Here is a 16,216-nt window from a genome sequence, read left to right as displayed (position 1 = left end):
AGAAGAGTATATGTGACTTCGTAACCGCCCACTCAAAGTCAAAAGCAGACCCGTCCTTTCCGAACGTGCAAAGGAAGATGCATCATAAGCTTCCGCTAAGTGCCTTTTCGTAACCTCATGCGCCCTGCAAACACGCTGCAATCTACTGCTCCTCAGCGGCAGGCGCGGCCTCGGCCTCGCCCTGCTGCTGCTCAGCCTGCCTGGCGGCATCCGCTGCCTGCTGGGCGGCGACGGCCTTGGCACCGTAGTCCTGGGACATGGGCTGGACGACGGGCTGCTCCTCCTTGGGCTCGATGACGGTGACGGAGTCGGGGAGGGTCTTGGAGGGGCCGGCCTTGCCCTCGGGGTCAGATCCACGCATGATCTTGACCTTGATACCGAGCACACCCTGGCGGAGCAGGACGTGGCGGGTGGCCTCATCGATGAAGTCCTTAGCGGGCTGACCGGAGTGGATCATGAATCCGTCCTGTGAGGTGTTAGATGGCAGCTCAATTTATCGTTTTGTCGCGCAGCGCTTACAGTGAACTTCATGCTCTTGGCACGGGCGGCCCTGAGCTTTCCGGAAACGACGACTTCGCAACCCTTGGCGCCAGACTCCATGATGAAGCGGAGGACACCATAGCAGGCCCTGCGGACGGCGAGACCGTTGAGGAGCTTGTAGCGGAGGGACTCGCACTGAGCGACGGCGGACAGACCACGGTTCTGGACCTTGGCGGCGTACAGGGAGACGGAGTTCTCGGGGAACTTGAAGCGCTTCTGGATGAGCGAGGTGAGCTCACGGATGCGGCGACCCTGCTCTCCGAGGACCTCCTGTGTGTGGGTGGCGCGGATGATGATGTCGGTGACGGTGGGTGTGACGCGGACCTCGACACCGGAGTAACCCTCCTCAGCGAGTTCGCGCTGGAAGAACTCGTTCAGCTCGGCGTAGAAAACACCGTCTGTGCTGGTTGTTAGCCCTGCGCATATTCTTCGATATTGCCATTGCGCGATCGAGCGCCCTTCATCTCCCCGACTCCTGCGCCGGTGACTCTCCGAATCCGTCTCGTGCGTCAATGTAGGGGAAGGTGTGGGTGCAGCGTACCAGCGACGAACTTTCTCCTCTTGGAGCTGTAGCATGTCAGCATTGATTCAGATTGCGCAAAGCACGCCAGGGCGTGCGGCGGGGCAAACTCACATAGCAGACTGAGTGGTGGCCATATTGTCGGACTGTGGTTAGCTGCTGAAATTCAGATAGGCCTTGCCGTGGTTGTCGTTCGAGTTCGAAGTCGCGGTTGCCGATTTCGAAGTGGGAGCTAGTGGTGGGCTCGCTTGTGTGCAGCCAAGAACGCACGGACTGCATGAGGCGGTCCCTAGCTCTCACGTTTCAAGAAAAACGGCGGATAAGCGACCTTCCAAGCTGACCACATAACTTTAACACACTCATGCTGTTCAGAACTGCAAGAGTCACATTACTTGCCTCATAACATGATTGGCTCGATCTTGAGGCGCAGCCTCAGAAAGCTTGTTGATTCGTAGAGAAGAGCAACACTCTGCACGTGCCTCTTGGACTAGTGAACTCAACGTAAGGGCAATCGAGTAGAACTTGTAGCTATTATAATACTAAAAGAAAAAATCTAGTTGAGCATTCGCTGTATTGTAGATGAAAAAGCATTCTATTAAAGTTTTTTGTATTTTCCCTACTTTGCTGTCGTGTGGTGTACTTGGCTTACATCCTTAGTCTCATTCACCCTGCAACGCGAGAGACCAAGACAGGTGAACGCGAGCCGCACTTAGCAACCTCTTGAACTGATCTCGCTAGATGCCAATGCTGCCAATATGCACTATCGTCCGCACAGAACTCATGCGACCTACCTCAGTGATGCTCGATCGGATCCTCGGGCAACAGAGGCTCCGGCTTCTTCATCACCCAAGACTTGAACGGCGGTCTCACAATATCGTTGTAAACGCAGGTACCGTATACTAAGAAAGCAAAGCCCAAGACCTGCAGCCACTTGAACGTCTCCCAGCCGAGGCCGAGCGAGACGATCCAGATGAAGAGTGTGCGGCATGTGTCGATGGTGGAGCGCGATGTAGCAGAGACTGTGCGTGTCACGGACAGACCGAAGAAGTTGAAGCCACTGCGAAGAATTAGCTTGACAAGTGATGTAGTATGGGATTACGTACCCAATGCTGACCATGATCATGAGGGAGGAGATGGCGATGCCCTTGTAGTGCGTCATCTGGTACAGGCCGTCCTTTGCGTTAAAGTATCCAGTGCCCACAGCGAAGTGCAGAACAATCATTATGATCATGGTAACGGAGAATCCGAAGATGCCCTCCCAGCCCACGACCTTGATAGGTTCCATGGCATACTTCTCCATGATCCGCTCCTCGAGGACGAATTGCGTGGCCGTGAAGATCTGTGCGCCGGCAATAAGCAGCACGCCGATAATCGTCAGGAGAGCCTGTGACATCGGCGGTGCGACATCCATAGCCGCCATATCAGAGTGAGCAGACTTGTGTCCCGGCGTCGCCTTGTCGTCTTTGGTAACGACACCCGCCAATCCGACGATCGCGACACCAAATACGACGACAAACAAGCTGAACCACTTGTACAGCCCCAAATGCCTCTTCAGGAACCAGACGCTGAATAGACCAACAAACAGCACTAGAGCTCCCCTAGTCATCTGGTAGATACTCGCTGCAACAAACAGCAGTCCCACATTCATCAGCGTCGTGCCTGCGATGTCGCAGCACGCCGGCAGCGCAAGCAAGAAAATGCTTTTGCCCTTGAGTGGAATTCTCCCCTCATCGTCTGGGTGCGCAGGCTTAAGCGGGTTCGCGATATCCCTAGTCTCGCTCTCGTCGCTCGCTGGCGTCGCAATACCATCGTTCTCGGGGATCGTCTCGTAACCGGCGCGTGTAACGACGTAACGCTGCCAGAGCGAGAACAAGCCGATGACGAGCCAGCAGCCCATTTCGCCAACAAACATCTGGAGCGTCTGGAGCACGGGCTGTTCGAAGTGCTCGCGGTATTTAGGGTTTGGGGAGTCGCAGTTGCGCACGCATTGCATGTCCTGGACAGGGTTAGGTGGTTGCTTCAACCTGAGACTGGATGAGGTGTACTTGATATTTGGTGAGGAGCGTGTTGCAGCAGCCTGTCAACAGCATCATGCCCACGAGAATGGGCACCATGCCTTTGACCGCCATGACGCGTGCGGGTGAGCTGCCTTGAGCTCGGGTTTCTTATCGGCGGTGCTATTGAGCTCCGTGCTACAGCTGGAGTGGACTGGAGGGAATGGGTGGGGAGACACAACCTCTGATGAAAGAGGAGTGAGGGTGTCGAGCAGAGGTCGAGAGTACGTGGAACAGGCAGCCCGAAAGCGATGTCCCCGTGATGTGTGACTGGAGTCCGCCAGGTCCCGTGAGGCTGATCATGTCGCAGCTTGAGCTCGACGATAAGATAGGCGCGCTAGTCGATTACCGCGGCCAACAGGCATCGCTTCTCCACACCTATCGTCTCGTCTCATTGCACTCGAGATTAGTATCGGAAGTGCTCATGCTAAATCTACTTTGACTTGCGCACACAATAGAGCTTACAGTATAGACACTCATCGTCGCCACCGTGCCAGAGTCAACATTGATGGCACACCCACTCCGTCAGCCTCAAGGGTCAGCCAAATCGGGATAGTGGTTGCGCGTGACTGCAGATGAGGCAGAGGCCCCACAGCACTGCCTAACTAGGCAGTCCATCACAGAAGATCACTCTTTGACGTTTGGAACGAATACAAGCCCGGGTCACTTAGTTCTGACTGTGGCATCCACAAGCAAGTTCTGCACACCGCTTATGGACTCATGGTTATAGTAAAGATTACATTATGCTCTCCTCCGAGAGAAAGGTAATGCATTCTGGAAACGGAATATAACCGGAGTGCCGATTGTGCATGTGTCCAACCGTGTCTATAGATGAGATTCTTCTCCAAACCTCCCTCCCTCTGCTGATGAAGGACAGGCCTCACAAGAACCACCTGAAGTCTGGACTCTTCGGCCCGTCCTTCAACTTCTGTGTACTCACGTCCCTCGCAGTCAGATTCACACCTTGCAGCCTGTTTCTCCGCGCATTATCCCATATCATATATGATCCCAACAACAACGCACACACACACCCCGTAGCCCCAAACGCCGCTGTGGTGGCCAGCGCCGGGATGTATTTTGGCTTATCCTGCTCTCTGAAGATGTTGCTGCTAACAACACCCATGAGGTTTGCGAGTGGCACACCAATCGACGTGAGCGTAACGCGCTGATTCTCGTCTGCTACATTGTTGTTGTACCAGGTTGACAGCAGGACGGACGGAGCAGATGTTCCCCATGTCATCATGAAGCATGCGAAGTAGGCGACGGTGATGCTAGATGCGACGTCGATGGTTGCGTAGATAACAAAGCCAATGAACGTGAGTAGAAAGCCGAGCGCGATGAACGGGAACCTCAGGCGCACATGATCAGATGCAAAGGCCAGGATGAGCAGCACACATGCACCGACGATGTTGGGCGCAACTGTGTACAAGTTGGTCTTGATCTTGTCGTATCCCAGACGCCCGACGATCTGGGGCAGGAAGAGCGAGACAGATTGAAGCGGTACGCCGAGGCAGATCTCGATAATGAGGAAACCATACGTCGATGGGTTCTTGAAGATACCGAGAGCGTGCTTGAGGTTGAACTCCTCGTTCACGACGGAGGAAGAATCGATCTGGATGCGCTGGAAAGCGAGTTGCTTCTCAGCTTCAGTGAGAAAGTTGGCCTTAGAAGCCGACGCCGGGAGGTACCAGAACGCGAAGAATGAGAAGCAGACTGTCAGGCTTCCCTCGATGATGAACAGATATCTCCAGCTATCCAGATTTGACTCTATCTGGAACACACCGAACGCCAATAGCCCGGAGAACGCGTTGGCGATGTTGGACGCAGCATAGAACAGAGCCAGACGGCGCGCAAGCTCGCCTCGTCGGTAGAAAGTGGTGAGATAGTAGATGACCAATGGGAAGAAAGCGCTCTCTGCCATACCGAGGAACCATCTTAAAGCCATCATACCACTCCAGTTCTGCGCTGATGCTGCGAGAAGTGTTGCACTGCCGAAGCAGAACATCATGATCGGTAGAACGCGATGGGGCCCGTACTTCTTGCCCAACATTCCAACAGGTGGAGCGAAGATCACGTACGGCACATAGAATATCTATTTTACATTAGTTGCGAGCTGATTCAAGATGAAAGTGTACTAACCGACAACATGGTGTTGTACTGGTTGCCCGTGAACCCAAGGTCCTTATCCATGCCATCAGTCTTCGCATTTCCCAGGTTACCTTTGTCGAGCGCATTGAACAAGTACTGAAAAAATTAGCTACGACTTCGAAACATGAAATCAAGAAGCATACCATGACAGCTAGCATGGGTAGTATACGGAGGTCGAACTTCCATGTCAGCGCCTTCTCATGCTCGTATGTAGGCAGGTGATGTGTTTCGCCTTCGATGGGAACAGGTGCTGCCTCCCCGGAGGAAGCTGAGTTGGTGATCTTCAGGTCATTCTTTGCGAGTTCTGGATCCTGACTGGCAGACATCTTGATCGCGAGATACTCCACATGCACGTTGTGTAAGAGTAGTTGTCAAGATCAAGCACCGTTGTGCGAGTACTAGTGAGATGATCGGGGTTTTCAGTTGCGACTTGTCCGGAGCATATGTACGTTGCACCCATGTCGTATGTGCAAAGGATCAAGCGATGTCGCTTCGGTGTTACATAGGCTTGCATGTTGACCTTATCTGCATCCGTAAACCAGGCTAGAATCCAGGGTAGTATTTCTCCACGTGTGCTGTGTGCGTCGCGACGAGGTGATTCGCCGTGCTTGATACGCTCGAACCTCACTTGCGTCACAGCTGTTTACATTGGGTAGTTCCGTATGGCTATCACTTCCCGTAAACTGGCGAACCGTCGAAAGTGGGGAGTCTGTCAGTCAAACGTGAGCGCTGCCATTTTACTTTGATAAACCCACACTAAACGTCCCGGATTACCGCGCAAGGCCATCCGGCACAGACAAACCCTGGACTTTAAATCAGCTGTGCCCTGCATTTTGAAATCTCACATGTCGAGGCGCGGTTTTGGAGTGTCAGAAGTATGATAAGCTGACAGTGGAACAACCCCGGATTCTAAGGCGCTCGCTCCACTAGATTCCCCGCATTGCAACCTTGGTAGGGAGGCATGACCTTCGACCAACACCGACGTCGTTTCTACAACGTCTGACAAGCCACGGCAGCGGCGTCGGCGAAGCTTGAGTCTACACGGTTGTCATCTATATCCCTCCACGTCTTCTTGGCTCATTTGCGCCGCCTTGAATGCCCGGCATTGATTGCTGATAAGTGCGCTTCTCACACATAGCGTGAGATAACACGGCGCGGGTAAGTGGGCGTACGAGTGGGCCCGGAGGCTCCGCGTTATCAAGCGCCACGCTACGTCGCGGTCCACCACGGCGCCGATATCCTGCCTGTTGCTCAGGAAGCAGCGGTCTCGGCTGTGAAGCTGTACCTACCAAATCTGGGAGGCAGTCAACAACGGCTAGAAGACCACCATGGATCTCATGGAACTCATGGCTATCGTGCGTGTGCCGTTTCGCGTGAGATGCCCTTAGAAGGAAGGAGTTCACGGCAAAATACAGAAGCAGAGGGTATGTGAAGTGTGGTGCTGAAGCTGTGACGCAAGCTCCATCGCACAAGGGATACATCGCGTTATACAGATTTAATCTTGTGTCTTGTATGTGTCGATACAATGTATCGTGGGGGCCGAGAAGCCAGTCTATAATATATCGAGATATGAAAATCTGCAAGACATGTGCTACATGTCGCAGGTGCATTTACACAGTATAACGCCAATGGGTATCCTTCGCTCAAATGATTTTGCTCTTATACGCCTGCAGACAGTGCGGAAGAAAAAGTGGTGGATCCAAACAAAATTACTGGCCATGGGCGGCTTCTTTGCCCTTCGACGAGTGGGGGTGAAGGAGATTCGGTCTCCATTTGGCGACATTCGTTACACTGAAGTGGAGGGGTTCCTTCTGACCCTTTTCTTTCACGGGCATCTTCCGTTTCGAGCGACCTGACACGTACATAGGGTGTTGCGCATGGCTAGTACCACTAGCGTTGGCTGAGCTGTCCTTTAGTCTGAGCTTAGGCTTCTTGTCGCGGTGCTCGTCGTCAGCCATCTCTGAATCGAAACTTCGAAGACTGCTTTGTTCAGACGAGAACCTATGGTTTGTCGAACGTGAGGAAGACGCCGTATGAGTTCGCTCGAGAGACGGCCTCAACATAGTGGAGTGGATCGATGTCTGTGTCCGTATGCGTTCAATAGGGCTTAGCATGGCAGCAGAATCCGCGAGTACGTCGAGTTTCGAAGGCGCCCTATCCGCCATGGAGTGAGTTCGAGATGAATATGTGGGAGGAGGATCCTGGCAATCGTACATGATCTCAGTGTCCAGGCTCTTGTACGTGACTGTGCCGTCAAGTTCTTCGTCCTGCGCCCAGCAAGCCTCGTCAGCACCCAGAGCTGGCGGCAGGAATCTAATCTCGTTCCACGTAACGTCTTCATGCTGAAGTGCGATGTAAAGAACGTCTCCCTGCATCTTGTCGTGAGAAATACAATGGTCCTCCACGAAAGCATGGTCCCAAAGGCCAACATGGACCAGATCAGGTGGAAGCATGGTAAGTGCCATGCGACCAAATGGTTCGTCTGGTGGACGGTGACCCACCAATGGCATCCATGCTCTGCCGCGCAAGAGGCTCCTAAACGTCTCTTCGACCCGAGCTACAAAGTACGCACTGTCCTGACCAGCAAAGTCGATATTCTGCTGAAGCTTGCGCGACGCACATCGCCTATAGCCAGTGCTATCTGGATCAAATGCGAATCTCTGTGACTTCCGGGGAATGAAGATGACACGGACGTTCCAAGACAAGGGGTACTTTTTATCGGTACGTATTGGTAGTTGGCCGAGCATGTGCTGCGACTGCATGAGCAGAGGAAGTTGAGGAACTGGTGACGTGCTCGGTGTCGGAGCATGTGGCTTTGGTGTAGAATCAACAGGCGTATCGTCCCTGTGGATACCGTCGGTGTGCTGCACTTTGTCGACTCGGTTCTCCAATTCCATAGTCACCTCATCCACCATTATCAAGCGCTCCTGAACCGCCTTGATCTGATCACCGAACGCGGATGTTCGATCAACGACGGCCTCCACCCTGTCGTCCATGGTAATTTTCAACAGCCTCATGTTTTCGTATAGGCGCGCTTCTAGTGCTTTGTAGGTCCTGAAGTGCTCTTCTCGTGCTGCTCTCTCTCTTAGAAGCTCCCTCCGAAGCTCTTCCTCCACGCTCTCACGTCGCCGGACCTCATGTTTCAATATCTTCATTTGCTCCACGACTTGTGCGAACTGGTCCACCGAGACTACCGAGAGAGGCTGGGTTTCGTGATGCCATGCTTGGTGTCCGCAACCACAGCGGGACCGTACGAGGGAATCAGGATAGAAGCTTCGACACGGGCAGCGTTGACGCGAGTGTCGGCTCGACTCGGACTCGGGCTGGAGAAAACTGCATTCTCCACGAGGCAGCTGCGCTTCCTCGCCTGGAACATGTTTTCCGGACAGAAGAGCGCTTGGCTGCGTGTTACTGAGGAACATCGGGAGTGAACCCGGCGTGGTGGTCATGAACTGTCAAAGGATCGAAGGACAAGGGGCTCATGGAAGGCCGGTGGGGAGGTTGTAAATAGAACAGGAAAGAGTGAGTGTCTGAGCGCGATCGAGAGCCAGTAGAGACTCTAAGCTAAGGTTGTTAGCTGGGGTCAAGGCTGTACTGATATACAGGAAGAAGCAAGTCGGGCAGGGCCAAAGAAGGATTGGTGTACAAGATAAGCAATCATACTTACATCCACGACCACAGAACAGGAACACACGGGAGCACCCGGACGGCGGTGTGACGACTGAAACAACTACGTCGACATGTGAAATCGTGGGAAAGATAAAGAAAGGTTTGAAGCAGAAGGGAGTGGAGCACTCAGCAGCATGGTCGAAGGGCATGGGATGTGCAGGTACTCTGCCTTTTGGGAGCGGGTTAGCTCCCGCGGCGGTCAGCCCTGTCATGACTGGGGACGGCGCTGGCCACTGGGCGGCTCTGGTGGAAGCTGAATTGTTGGCGTGGTGGTGGAAGCAAAAGATAACACACGCCAATGACAAACGCGCTACTTTCGTAACATCAGTCACGTTCGCCGCAGGCCGTTAACCCCAGCAACCGCTTCCTGCTTCTGTGCCTGCATCTCATACTGTAGATGCATCCTGCAGCAGCTGCGTCGCTCAGTGCGGTTCCAAGTCCGTCATCAACAGCACAAGGTCCTTGTGTTCAATTTTATCGTGGATGCCAACCATATGATACCCGCGTGTCTCCACAGCACAGTCCCATTCGGATAGCAAGCCATACCCCACACTGCCCGTTCCGCTCCGCCAGTTTATGTCAGAGGATATGTAAACATTGGCCTTGCTGTCGGTGCGCGCAACCGACGCGCTGTTCCCAGAGCGAGCATGTTCCACATGCATCCATCTTCCGGGGCACCTTTGAATCGGTTCCGTGCTGATAGGGCCTTTGCCCTGTCCTGGACTATCTTGGAGATCTCGAATTGGCAGCCTGCTGCTTATCGGGCGCTTTGAACCTCACCCCACGAAATTAACGTCGTGGGTGCTTATTGGGCAGCCAGGCAGACCCTGAGACGCACACAGGAACACAGTTCGAAGACACGTCCATGTGGCAAAGCACATCAAGCAGGGCTCCACAGCCACCATCGGAATGTCTCCCGAGAAAGACGAATCAAGGGGAAATAACTCATGTTTCCTGGCTGTACTGGCCGACGGCCATCAGACTTACATCATTTGCCCAGTGCAAGGCCGGACCTGGAGCTCGTTCTCACCTGGAGCGATTTCAGCGTTCGTCGCGACCATCACGCTCGCTCTCCGAACGAACACCGACGTTTGTTCTGAAGTTCAGCAGCTCGAATTAGGAGCGACTATATGTGGTAATGAGATTGGAAGATGAGTAGACGCACCACATTTGGGCAATCGAACATCTGCGACCCACATGTTCCCCCCCTGGCCGAGGCAGATTGACGAACCCAGAATCTTCTCTCACAGAGCTCCCTTTCCTCGGACGAGCATTGCCTATCGTGAAATGATGCTTTTGCAGCACACACACCGTTGATGAGGTCCAGACCGCGTATCCCACGTCTCGTAAACGTGTTACGCTCTCGCCGCATCTCCTGGCTCGACCGACGATGCCTCGGTTGGCTGCGCTCCAAACATGCAAAATCGTGCACAGCATTTGCCCACCATTGCTCGAAATCTCGCGTTTAGCGTGGCGTGTTTTCCCACTCTGACGATTCTATCATTTCGCAGTGGAAACTATGGGGTAATGATTATCAATTTGTTCCTCTTTTCTGCGACTGTTGTCTTTTTGGGTGCACAGACATGCATTGCGCCCATTGCACATGTTACGGTTTGTTATACGTACGACACAAGACATGCCGTGTCTCAATTCGCAAAATGATGAAATTAGATGCGCCTGTAGCGACATCCGGCGTATTGATTCCAACTACAACTGACCACTTAGGATGTCGGCTTGACCTTAAGTCTATGACCAGCTCTAACGCTCAGTGCATCCTTGCCCTGATCAAAGCATTAGCAATCGAGACCCCACGAGCTGCACTTCTTCGATACAAGCCTTGCCGTGAAGATGCAGGCGCGGGAGCAGCCGCGTACCTGAATGATCTATACTGCAAAAGGACTACTTACATTGCGTGTTAGGTCTCCCACAAAATCGACTCGACATGTTTAGATTTACTCATAATTTCTGGCGTTGATAGCCTACTTCGCGGCAGGACTCGTAGCAAGAAAATCCTTGCTGCTATAGATCCAGCTGACATGACGACAGCTCCCAATTCGAGCTTGGGCGTCTTCGGGAAAATGTAGAATCTACTTGTAGAATACTGCTTATCCCGTGTTCTCGCCGTCACACACCTCAAGGTGTGCACAAGGCTAGGATGATCGGGTTGGGCGAATCTGGTATCCGGCTTTTCGGCAATCTATGAGCTCCGAGCCGGACGTCGGAAATCTTGGCGCGCCATACACCTCCCTCGTCCAGGCAGCGCCAACCTGAGCGGCGGTCTTGTCTTGAGCCACAGCTATCGACATAGTACCGATCCGACATGCCAGAAGAGAACTGGGCCGCGCATGGCGGCGTGCAAGCGTGTGATCTGTGCCACACCAGGAAGGTATGTACCTAGATGGTAGGGGTGAGACCCACCTCAACAGCTACTCGCGAGAAACCCAGTGCCATTGATTCAACATTACGCATAGTATAGATGTGCAAGTAGTTCGATGTCTCCAGAACTGACGCGATCTGCAGGTCAAGTGTGATCGTAAAGACCCTTGTTCTAACTGCACACTGTCGAAGAATCAATGCCTTCGCAACCGGCATAAGCGAGCTCCTCGCCCCAAAGTGCGTACTGATGACAAGATCCAAGCCCTTGTCCAAAGATTGTCAAGTCTTGAGGATACCGTTCGTGTGACACAAGACACACCAAGACCATCTCTAGCTGTTCCCGAGGGACTATCACCAGAACAGCACGCATCTTCCGACCGACCTCTGAAGCGCAAGCGTACAAGCAGTGCTGTCAATACTGGGGCCCCTGCGGCAACACCAGAGGTTGATACAGCTCAGCAGCCCACGAACGAAGCACGTAGCCTGATTCAGAAGGAGTTGTCTACGAACAGCCGCTTCTCCATGCATCAACGCTCAGTACTTGAGACAGCAATCTCGTTCGTTGACCATTTGTCGAACGCACCAGTTCCGACCATGAAAGACCGTAGCACCTTCGATCAGTCAATGTATGAGCCGACCGGACTTACCCAGGGCGAAATCTTGCACGTAATCTTGGGAACCGAGACCAAGAGCATGGCTCCAACAATGATTTACTTTCACAGCCTTGATCACCTTCCGCCAAAAGCAGTAGAAAGAATCGCACTTGCCTTGATGGAAGGTACGGCAGATGAGAAAACCGAGAATCTCTACAAAGTCATCATCCACTTCAAATTCGCCGTAGTACTGTATGCCAGTCAACTACAAGGGCCTAAGAGTCCAGCAGTGCAGAAGCATATTCGACAACTGGAATACAACCACCTCAGTGCGGCACTTACGGCTCTAGATCACATCAGTTTCTTAACTACTCCTTCATTACTGTTAGTTCAGGTCTTGATCACAGGCGCTATGATGATGCAAATTGTTGGAAACCCTGCGAGCTGCTGGGAACTCACGGCTCATGCTTCACGAACGCTAGTCGCACTTGGCTATCATACAGTCGCAAATATCGAGGCCAAAGATGAGTACGAGGAAGAGATTCAAGCAGCTATCGCCTGGTGCTCCCACTTCGATAGCTGTATGAGCTTGTTGCTGCTACGGCCTAGGTCCTTGCCGCCCATGAACATCAAGATCTCATCTTTGATAAAAGCAAATCCGCTCAATCCGATGAGTATCTTTGAGATCATCGCCATGGAAATGATTCCAGTTCATGACAAGATCTTGGAGCTGACACTTGATCCTGCATCTAAGAAACCCGGGGCGCCACTCAAAGAAGAAGTTGCTAAGCTACGGCAGCAAATGGCAGATATCTATACTTTGATGCAACGGGTATGTTAGCTCAACCTCACAAGACAGACAAGGTGGCTAACAAAGTAGAATTGTCCAACACATCTTCTAGAGTCTGTCATGGACATACTGCTGCATTGGAAGTCCCTTGAGTTCAAATACTTTTCGACTCTGACATCTGTCCACCGTCTTAGTCCGACGGTTACAACTGATCCCTCAGAGCGAGAGGAGTGTCTTCAGAGCGCGCGTAAAGCGCTTGAGTGCGTCAAAGTCATCGACGCCACATCCAAAAGCCTTGGTCACTTTATCGAAGGCTACGATCCCTACCTAGCGTGGTACGTAAACTATATCTAGCCTGGTTCTCATTTGCTAATAACTAACAGGACGATGCTATCATATCCTCTTTGCCCATTCTTTGTGGTGTTTTGTAACGTAGTCGGCACCTCCAACGAATGCGATTTCCAGCTTCTACAAACCGTGACGGACGGTATTTCGTCCTTGATCACAGAGAACAAGTACGTCAATCGCTTGCACAGACTGTGTGCTACCCTTCTGAGTCTTTGCACACCGCTTGTCAAGACTTCTGGGCAGCAAGATCGAAACAATACGAGCGCAGCGGTTCCAGGGTTCTCAGCGCAGACCTCGGCGCATGCATCTTCGCTGTCAAGTATGCGTAATACCCCCGATATACTGAACGTCGCGCCAAATCCCGATACCGTCAGTACCAATGACTCTCTACTCTCAACCTGGAACGACGACATGATGTGGCAGTTGTTCCAGTCCCAGCCTTCGCTCGATTGGTTTAACGCAGACATTCTGGATCCAACATGGGACTTCAACGTACCGAAGTGAACACTGGAAGATGGCTGTTGCAACACTTTGCGACAGATCTCAGCTCCCAAACCTATAACCGGAAGCAAGCCAACTGTAGTGTGCGAGTGAAAAGGAGATACCAAGTTTGAGATCTGGACAATGCTCGCTGGGGTCACAGAAGGCATTATCCGGAGCAACTTATAAAATGATCAGACGAGTTCTCGCAGTAGTGACACTCTTTATCTCGGCGACCGATGCACGGTCGCAGCGACCAATCAATGTGTAGTGTGGCAAAGCTTTCTGTGAATGGGTACGGGCATATCGTCCTGACTCAAAAGATCGAGAGATCAATGTAGATGCTGCGCGATACGATCGCAGTCTGGGACTGCTCTGCTATCATCATGGATACGTCTTCAACGGTCATATCTCGAATGAATCTGTATGGTCAACACGTTAGTGCGCGATCGTATGTGATTGGGATCTGCTTTTTGATGAGGAATTGAGGGGGCAGGTAGCACATGGCTTCCGACTGTCATTCGTTCATTGGGTCTCTTGGGTGGATTGAAATGGGTCCACACTGGTAACTATGGCAGTCGTGTAATCGACTTCATGTTAGAGCACCCTTGAAGGCTTTCCTCTGCTTTCTATATCATATTTGTTTTCATTCGCCCTTGTGCGACGATATTCAGTTTGAATACATCATCCGTTTGCAGTAAGTCTTGACAGATACCTGTGGATCCGTATATCCTACTTGAACATAATTGGGCAATTACCTATTACTCGAACATGAGTGTTGAAATATCCACTCCATAAACGACGTAATCGCTACAAGATAACTCGCCTTATACTGGTCTGGACTTGCCCGCCTGGAGACGTAGGTCACAGGAGGCAAACTAGAACGTACGCGCAACGGTATAAACCGGGGCATGCGAACTATTGAAAACAACAGCACTAGCCACTCGATGTTTCATTTTACTGTGGCTAAACACTAGCGGCCTGCGCCGGATTTTCGTCATCGAACACGTCCATTCACCACAATGCTCCACCTCGTTGACGTACATACCATGTTGACCTTGCCAGCCTAGGCTGGAGCGTAAAAATAGATGTCAGATGTAGTGTTGCGATTTGCAGAGCCATCTTGTAGTGACTCTCAACATAGCAAGGCAATACTCCGTTGCCGAGCGGAGTCCGAGGACGCCATTGTCCTACGAACAATTTCTCTGGACATCATACTGAGGTCAGAGAGCTTCTTGAACTCTGCTCATGTGTAATTCGGTCCCCGCTCGTGCCGCTCTGCCGGCGCGCCTTCAGCGACCAGGTCGAGCATGCGAGCAGCATGAATGACGCGCCCTTTGAAACCAGAAAGAGATTATCGGGAAAGTCGTGATTTGGATTACGATGTATCGCGTTGAAAACGTGTAGCAAATTGAAAGCACGTTGATGAAGTTAATCTCTACGGCCTCCTGACTGAACCTTTGCGTGGACATGGGCACATTCTGTTGTTGTGTCAGTCACGACCTGAGAGGTGTTCTTCGCTGAGACAGGGTTAGCGTGAAATGCTAGCACCAACAGGAACATTGCTTGGTGGCAAAAGAACTACCTTGACACTCATGGTATTACGGATAAACCACACTGACCAACCGAATGCAACTCGAAGACAGGAATCTAGGAGTTGAACCGTTGTTCTACAAGCAAAGTGTCAACCAAAGTCGAATATCGCGTTTCATGAGTTCTCGCAGGACTCACGATCTGGTGCGTGCCGCCGATGTGGTTAGGTACGTTGGAAAGCTAAGTGATCCCGTTGCTTGCGCTGTTGTTGGTCTTGTTTTTACAAGTTGTCCTTGCTTGCTGGATCGACACATACAATTTACACATATCAAGAGGAGCAAAGGATTGTAACTTCCATGTTGATTGACTTCAGTTTCGGCTTGTGCTGCGGATTTTTGCGACTGAGTAACTATTTACTTTGCGCACCAGAATCCTGATTCATGTTAGCGTGGTCTGCTTTGAGTCTCGTACACTAACCAGATAAACTTGATAGAAGTCCATCCTGACTCTGCCATTGTCCTTCACGAGATGGGCACGCGCGGCCCAGTCAAGGCCAGACTCACCGCCGGCCTTTAGTCCATACTGAACAGTACCGTATAGCATGCATTCATCAGCATTGGGGCCAAATGGGAAGATCTTCACGGCCCTGTGCTTCCTGCTAGCAACCTTCTCCCACATTGCTTTACGCAGCGCAAGGATCTCTGAACAGTGTAAGCTCAGAAGTTTAAACAGAATTGGTACTGCATGTCATACCATCTGAGCCTTTGACTTTCTTTGATGCCATTATCAACGTCGCATCATTGGTAAAGTACTCTATGTATTTCTCATGCGCATCGGGTGTGTCTGACGTAGCGTAGAACTCCTCAAAGAACGCTTTGTAAGCTGCGTCAAACTCCACGGACGGGTACTCGGAAGTGTAAGCAGACATTGCGAGAATTTGGGGCAATAAAAATAGAATGCAATGCAGTTGGGAGTGAGGTTCAAATGCCTGCAGCAAATTTCCGGGCAGTTCCACATCCACAAGCGTCGGTTGCGGGACGGGAGGACGCTAACCGCCAGTCACGGCAAGCAGACTTTGACAGCGGGAAAGAGCACTTACCTCCCAGGAAACAACTTCCGTGTCAAATGAACAGCCTCGACACGCTACACATGCTCGACTCCAACT

General features: G+C 52.0%; 5 protein-coding genes across 5 annotated transcripts; 1 reads left to right on the top strand and 4 right to left on the bottom strand.

Annotated features, from left to right (window-relative positions):
* Positions 1 to 142: 142 nt before the first annotated feature.
* On the bottom strand, positions 143 to 1,197 carry C7974DRAFT_309420 (40S ribosomal protein-like protein S3; the record flags this gene model as incomplete). The annotated part of the gene is made up of 4 exons (XM_046138222.1): positions 143 to 466; positions 520 to 938; positions 1,082 to 1,107; positions 1,175 to 1,197. The coding sequence occupies 4 exons, from the start codon at positions 1,195 to 1,197 to the stop codon at positions 143 to 145; spliced, it is 792 nt and encodes a 263-aa protein (XP_045998418.1).
* A 655-nt stretch (positions 1,198 to 1,852) lies between these two features.
* C7974DRAFT_308770 (major facilitator superfamily domain-containing protein) lies at positions 1,853 to 5,588 on the bottom strand (the record flags this gene model as incomplete). The annotated part of the gene is made up of 8 exons (XM_046138190.1): positions 1,853 to 2,117; positions 2,164 to 3,056; positions 3,106 to 3,215; positions 3,297 to 3,430; positions 3,754 to 3,813; positions 4,008 to 5,206; positions 5,254 to 5,358; positions 5,406 to 5,588. The coding sequence occupies 8 exons, from the start codon at positions 5,586 to 5,588 to the stop codon at positions 1,853 to 1,855; spliced, it is 2,949 nt and encodes a 982-aa protein (XP_045998417.1).
* A 1,383-nt stretch (positions 5,589 to 6,971) lies between these two features.
* On the bottom strand, positions 6,972 to 8,684 carry C7974DRAFT_308965 (uncharacterized protein; the record flags this gene model as incomplete). The annotated part of the gene is made up of 1 exon (XM_046138198.1): positions 6,972 to 8,684. The coding sequence occupies one exon, from the start codon at positions 8,682 to 8,684 to the stop codon at positions 6,972 to 6,974; it is 1,713 nt and encodes a 570-aa protein (XP_045998416.1).
* Positions 8,685 to 11,051: 2,367 nt separating this feature from the next.
* Positions 11,052 to 13,907, top strand: C7974DRAFT_176185 (putative Zn(II)2Cys6 transcription factor-like protein). Its single transcript, XM_046136252.1, has 4 exons — positions 11,052 to 11,317; positions 11,452 to 12,732; positions 12,781 to 13,025; positions 13,074 to 13,907. Exons 1-4 carry the CDS (start codon positions 11,252 to 11,254, stop codon positions 13,540 to 13,542), a joined length of 2,061 nt encoding a protein of 686 aa, XP_045998415.1. The 5' UTR covers positions 11,052 to 11,251; the 3' UTR covers positions 13,543 to 13,907.
* A 1,553-nt stretch (positions 13,908 to 15,460) lies between these two features.
* On the bottom strand, positions 15,461 to 15,979 carry C7974DRAFT_433591 (uncharacterized protein; the record flags this gene model as incomplete). Its single annotated transcript, XM_046144928.1, has 3 exons — positions 15,461 to 15,484; positions 15,529 to 15,752; positions 15,805 to 15,979. 3 exons carry the CDS (start codon positions 15,977 to 15,979, stop codon positions 15,461 to 15,463), a joined length of 423 nt encoding a protein of 140 aa, XP_045998414.1.
* Between the last annotated feature and the right edge of the window lie 237 nt (positions 15,980 to 16,216).

The sequence above is a fragment of the Boeremia exigua genome (assembly GCF_020726555.1).
Source record: "Boeremia exigua strain MPI-SDFR-AT-0100 chromosome Unknown C7974scaffold_5, whole genome shotgun sequence".
NCBI lineage: Eukaryota > Fungi > Ascomycota > Dothideomycetes > Pleosporales > Didymellaceae > Boeremia > Boeremia exigua.
This window is presented reverse-complemented; position numbering and strand designations above follow the sequence as displayed.

Bases quoted from the DNA above. Each gene is read 5' to 3' on its own strand.
- C7974DRAFT_176185 (XM_046136252.1), top strand. From the start codon at position 11,252: ATGCCAGAAGAGAACTGGGCCGCGCATGGCGGCGTGCAAGCGTGTGAT. The intron at 12,733-12,780 runs GTATGTTAGCTC...CTAACAAAGTAG, and splicing joins TCTATACTTTGATGCAACGG to AATTGTCCAACACATCTTCT. The intron at 13,026-13,073 runs GTACGTAAACTA...AATAACTAACAG, and splicing joins TACGATCCCTACCTAGCGTG to GACGATGCTATCATATCCTC.